The sequence below is a fragment of the Anopheles coustani genome, chromosome 2 (assembly GCF_943734705.1).
Source record: "Anopheles coustani chromosome 2, idAnoCousDA_361_x.2, whole genome shotgun sequence".
NCBI lineage: Eukaryota > Metazoa > Arthropoda > Insecta > Diptera > Culicidae > Anopheles > Anopheles coustani.
This window is the reverse complement of record NC_071289.1, coordinates 58,492,907-58,499,083: the sequence shown is the minus strand read 5'-3', so window position 1 is coordinate 58,499,083 and position 6,177 is coordinate 58,492,907. Positions and strand designations below refer to the sequence as shown.

The following is a 6,177-nucleotide window of genomic DNA, read 5'->3' as shown; positions in this document are numbered from 1 at the left end:
GCTTCGACACGCTCTTTCCCGGACCCTCGCAATGTGCAAGGGCTACTGCCGGGAGGCAACGCTTCGTGCCAACATTGGTGTGCCTAAACCGTCACGTCACGAGTCGCGAGAAGGAGGTCCGAATTGGCACTGCGATGGTCGATTTGATGGGTAGGACGGATACGCGATGGTCTATGCGTTGGACCGCGATTGTTTGAAGACGCCACCGGCGGGCACCATGCATCGATTTTCTCTAGCGTGGTAACTGGCAACAAATTAGCAGACCTGCCACGGCTTCCAACAAAAAGTCGGTGAGCCCTGTGACCTTTATACACTGTGAGCATCGAGAAGAAAAACGTCCGATGAGGAGCCATGTCGTGTCGGGTATCGGGCAGAAGAAACTCACCTCGCCTAGTCTTTGATTAATTGTTGCGACATTCGGTGACCGTGTGCCATGCGACCGACTCTTCAGGCAGAATGAGATACCATCGATTGATTTGACAACGGTAGTTATTTGAAGTGGAAGAGGTATCTTTTATTGCACCATGCAGTTCCAACGAACCGCGATGAAAAACAATGTATGTATTTATTTGTTTTAAATACATATTTGTGCGCAGTGGAATCTGAACAAAAGGAATTCCGAAATGAAAACGAAAAAATTTCACAATGCTGCAACGTCAAACTTTTGCGAGACTGTCCGGGACAAAAAGACAAACTTTTGAACTAATTCTTGTTCCATCAAATGCGATGGAACCACCATTCGTTTATTTACATATACCACTCTTACAGGTTAAGGTACGATTTCTAGGGTTTAGAATATAACCGGCTGATCACCTTGCTTGTAGTAGAATCCATGCTCGCAGTTGGATCCTTCACACTCGCCCGGTCCCGAGACGGAAGCTGGCCGGACTGGTGGTCTGTTAGAAAAGTCACCGTTGAGTCCCTGACGCTGCGGTGCGGGAGCCTGCGGTCGTGGACTTTGCTGTCTGGCCGGTGCGGGAGCTTGCGGTTGCGGAGTTTGCTGCCTGGCCGGTGCGGGAGCCTGCGGTCGCGGAGTTTGCTGCCTGGCCGGTGCGGGAGTAGGCTGAGGCCGTGGTGCTACCGATTGCTGCCGGGGTGGAGATGGTGGAGAGGCAGGGCGTGCCGGCTGTGGAGACGGCTGCGTGTTCTGATTCCTCGGTGGAGAAGCTGGACGAGCCGGCTGCGGAGTTGGCTGCGGTCTTGGTTGAGTATTCTGATTCCTAGGTGGTGACGCTGGCCGCGATGGCTGAGGAGCCGGTTGCGGCTGTCGTTGCTGTGGAGCAGGCTGTGGTCGAGATGCAGCTGCTGGGGTGGACGAACCCGCGGACGCTTGAGCATCAGTCTGGACGCGCGATCCTACAGAGAACGGGTTGGCCGGAGAGCTGGGCTGAATAGTAACGCTGTTCTGCGGACGATAGGCACCGTAGCTGGGAGTATTAATCGGTCTTTGCGGCTGCGGTTGGTACTGTGGCTGTTGGTATTGTGGCTGTTGGTATTGTGGCTGTTGGTATTGCGGCTGTTGGTATTGCGGCTGTTGGAACTGTGGCTGCGGTTGGTACTGCTGTTGGTATTGTGGCACTTGGAACTGTGGCTGCGGTTGGTACTGCTGTTGCGGGATCTGGAACTGCTGCTGTTGTGGCAGCGGTGCCTGACCAGGGATCTGTGCGTCACCCTGCGATACGACAACTGGACCTGGTTGGTAGAACACCTGCGGCGCTCCAGTGGTGTAGTAGATCTGCGTCGGTGGACGCACCTCGATGGCCTGCTGGATCTCGACACAGTACGGCCCAACTCCTCCGTTTGTGCAGCAGTATGGTGGCTGGCCTCCATTGTCACAAGTCTGATAGGGTGGTCCCTGTGGTATCTCACACTTAGGACCAACACCACCGTTCGTACAGCAGTACGGTCCAACTCCACCGTTCGGGCATCCCAGGAAGACCACTGGTGGTTCAGTCACGGGGACGAACGGATATGGCGTCGGTGGCTGCGGTGGTGGTGGTGGTGGCCGGGTCGGTGGTGGTGGTGGTGGCCGGGTCGGTGGTGGTGGTGGTGGCCGCGTCGGTGGTGGTGGTGGTGGCCGGGTCGGTGGCGGTGGAGGTGGCCTCGTGGTTGGTGGCCTCGTCGTTGGTGGCCTCGTTGTTGGCGGTCTCGTAGTTGGCGGCGGTCTCGGGCGAGTAGTAGTTGGCGGAGGACGTGGCCTAGTAGTAGTTGGGGGTGGTTTGGGACGGGTGGTAGTTGGCGGAGGCTTCGGGCGAGTCGTGGTTGGCGGAGGGCGCGGTCGTGTCGTTGTTGGTGGAGGACGTGGTCTAGTAGTAGTTGGCGGAGGTTTTGGCCTGGTAGTAGTTGGTGGCGGCGGCGGCCTCGTTGTTGGCGGCGGTCGTGGACGAGTAGTTGTTGGCGGCGGTCGTGGACGAGTAGTAGTTGGCGGTGGTCGTGGACGAGTAGTAGTTGGCGGTGGTCGTGGCCGAGTAGTTGTTGGCGGAGGTCGTGGACGAGTAGTAGTTGGCGGAGGTCGTGGACGAGTAGTAGTTGGCGGAGGGCGAGGACGTGTTGTGGTTGGCGGAGGTCTCGGTCGCGTCGTAGTCGGCGGTGGCTTCGGCCTGGTAGTAGTTGGTGGCGGTCTAGGTCTTGTAGTAGTTGGCGGCGGACGTGGTCTAGTTGTGGTTGGTGGAGGTCTTGGTCTCGTAGTTGTCGGTGGTGGCGGTGGCGGTCTCGTAGTTGGTGGTGGCTTCGGACGCGTAGTTGTTGGTGGAGGACGTGGCCTCGTGGTCGTTGGTGGAGGACGTGGCCTCGTGGTCGTTGGTGGAGGACGTGGCCTCGTGGTCGTTGGTGGAGGACGTGGCCTCGTGGTCGTTGATGGCGGTCGCGGGCGAGTAGTTGTTGGCGGCGGAGGAGGTCTAGTAGTTGGTGGAGGTCTTGGCCTCGTAGTCGTTGGTGGAGGTCTTGGCCTCGTAGTCGTCGGCGGAGGTCTCGGCCTCGTAGTCGTCGGCGGAGGTGGTGGTGGTCGCGTTGGCGGAGGTGGTGGTGGTCGCGTTGGCGGAGGTGGTGGTGGTCGCGTTGGCGGAGGTGGCGGTGGTCGCGTTGGCGGAGGTGGCGGTGGTCGCGTTGGCGGAGGTGGCGGTGGTCGCGTTGGTGGTGGCTGCGGCGGAGCAGGAATCACAATCGGCGCACCAGTGAGAGCACAATCCGGTGTATTGGCACCATTCGTGCAACAGTATGGTCCGGAACCACCATTCGTGCAGGCTCCAAAGACAAACGTTTGCACCTGTACGACTGGATTTCCCGTGTGACCTGGATGGACGACGATTGGCGGAAGTGGCACTTCAGGAAGCACACAGTTCGCTCCGTTTCCTCCGTTGGTGCAGCAGTGCGGCGGAGTCCCTCCCTGAGGACAGGCCGGTGCTACAGGCGTGCAGTGCACTCCCTGATTTCCCTGAGAGCATGGCGGCAAGTATCCGTTGTCTGGATGCGTTTGCTGACAGTGGGGTCCATTACCCAGCAGGCAGAGCGGATCATCCGGGCGGTCGTAGTGGTATCCATCTTTGTCCCTATTACCTGTACCTCGCGGCAAAGAGTTCGGCTCTGAAGATTCCTGCTGCAGTAAGGCTTTTAGCAGGTTCTGCTTATTGACGGAGGTAATCAGGAAGGTTTCATCTGGCACGGCATCACCCCTCGTGGCAACAACGAGGGCCCCGAGGAAGAATAGGAAAACTATCTACAGGAGAAACAGGAAGCAAAGACCAATATCCGATTATTGTACACTTTGCTGGATAGAACAGATTCACAACGCATCTCAACAGCCGTCTCACTAAAGAATTAAGACTACACAAGAACCTCATCCAACAAAACCGCGTTAGAATACCTTGTTTTCCATCTTCTTCCTGGACGCAATAACACAAAGCTCCTGCTAGATCCTTATGCACTCCCTATAGATCTTATATTGTTCCGCCACAAAAGAAAACCATACAACCACTTGCTGCTCCTTGCCACACAGAACTGAGACTAGTTAGGAAGATCCTTCGAGTGGACATATTTATACCGTGCCGTGCTGGTGCCTCGACCCGTTCGCCAGTCCAGTTTTACTGCCCGAAGATGTCTCCATCCATCCGCACGCTGATAGTGAACCGAATTCTCGCCCAAACGCCCCGATCCGACGATCAGAGGCTCATTTGAATACGTTGCTAGCTTTTTAACTTTTTGTGACAAATCAGCAAAACCCTCTACTTGTTTTTTGTTTCGGTTTCAGCTGCCTTTGGTTGCTGCTCCTTTTCTGTCCGATTGGCGACAGGCCAGATCGCAGGTGGTAATCCATTCCAACACGCTCTCTCCAACCATTAGTGTGACCTTCGGCAGGAAGATCGCCCGGAATGGCGGTATCGTATCGCATGGTGAAAGAAATTTAGCAAAACACTGCCTGAACTTTGGCAACCGGTCAGGAACGAAAAAAAAATTGTCTACTCCATCGATGCGAATCAATGGTGCGAAAAGGAAGAACGCATCGTAAAAATCCTCTGGCAAGAGAAATCGACAATAGGAAAAAAATATTCCAAAAAGTGATCCCTCCAGCAACAGCCTATGAACCGACCGAAAGTGAAACTGGTTCTGCTGGCTTCTTGGTCGCGGGCATAAGGTGATAAAGTTTGGGCATCCAGCTAGCTAGGACGAGACACTCCGGCGAAGTTTCGCGACAGTTCATTATGCATCCGACTGGTTCTGACCCGGCCTAGAGGAAGCCGGATTGATGCTACCTGGTCGACTAATCTGCGTATTTCTGTGCGATCGAGATTTGCAGTAGAACTAGACGACGCGTGAGCGAATTAATCAACATACGGAGATGGCGATAGACTCCAGTTGCTGGCCAGTTAGCTACACTTTGTTTTTCTGCGGGGTTACTAAAAGTCAAGGCTGGCAACATCCTTGACCGATGTCAGTCCGAAGACGAATATGTTATCAACCGTAAAGTTTCTGGTCCAAAATTCCATCAATAGTAGAGTGTTTAAACTGAAAAATTTTATCATTCTAACTCATTACCTTACTACTATTATTATTTTACAACTTGTACTAAAAATAGGAAATATCTTCTATTTACGAAACAGGTTCTTAATACAAAGCTTAAGATATAAAGTAAGATATTTAAAACTTTAAAACGATAGTTGATTGCTGAGAAACTGTATGAAAATGTGTGTGGCATATGTTTCAGATTGTTTTAGTAATCTGCACCATAATTTGGAGACCAAAACCACTCGCCGATTTCAACATATTAATACTTATTTCTTCATTGAAAATTTAGAAATCATGAGTTGGTGTGAAATGATGTGTGAAGAATTGATAAAATAAAAATGAAAGTTTCGTATCGGATAGAATATGAAAGATGTATTTCCTGCTGCTTCCTTGTTTTCTAACCCGTGAAATTTACCTTATAAAACCAGTTCTTAGATACTGGGTCGCTTAATTTTTAGGGGAACGTGAGGTAACATCTCACCTAACACCTTGTTAGCCAGAACTAAGTTTTGTAACGTAATGAATTATGGCATTACAATATTTTAACTTAAGCGAGTGAAATGTTTTAACTCAAATATTTGATGTTCTAATAAAAAAACAAAATGACACAACATCACAGAATTTTTATTAAACCAGTTTTTAATAAAACAACCTCTGCGTTTATATATCTTTGAAAATTATGGAAAAAATTAAGCTGAAATCGGGGAGAAAACGCACTTTGAAAATATGCAGCTGCTATGCAGCTTGTGCTGTTAAAAGAAGCATAAGTAGATGATTTTTAGTGTTTTGAAAATCAAAATTATAACAATCAGTTAATCATTGTAATGATCGTCAAAACTCAAAACTGAGCCAAAATCGTGCATTACCAATTATCGGTTGGTCTTCCAAGCGAGTGCGTTTTGTTTCACAATTACTGGTCCATTTTATCCCACGAAAGCTGGTGCATACTACCCCCTGCTCCTACATGTTAATTTGAACCTTTCTGCCAGATGAACTTTTGATATTTAGTTCTGAAACGAAAGGAAAAGGAATAGTCATCAGTTTTCATTCTAAAGACATCCCGGCGAAAAGTTGAAGAGGTGAGTTGGTTCGTTACGGTTTTTTTTTTTAATTTTCGCTATAACACGTACGATGTTGTTTCTTTATTTTTCTAGATTATTCATTTGGTAAGCTTCG

At 50.8% G+C, this 6,177-nt stretch overlaps 1 protein-coding gene across 1 annotated transcript; it reads right to left on the bottom strand.

The window, feature by feature from the left end:
* Nucleotides 1-790: 790 nt before the first annotated feature.
* Nucleotides 791-3,874, bottom strand: LOC131263273 (basic proline-rich protein-like). The gene is made up of 3 exons (XM_058265447.1): nucleotides 3,863-3,874; nucleotides 1,194-3,715; nucleotides 791-1,043 (listed from the first exon to the last, which is right to left on the bottom strand). The coding sequence occupies exons 1-3, from the start codon at nucleotides 3,872-3,874 to the stop codon at nucleotides 791-793; spliced, it is 2,787 nt and encodes a 928-aa protein (XP_058121430.1).
* Between the last annotated feature and the right edge of the window lie 2,303 nt (nucleotides 3,875-6,177).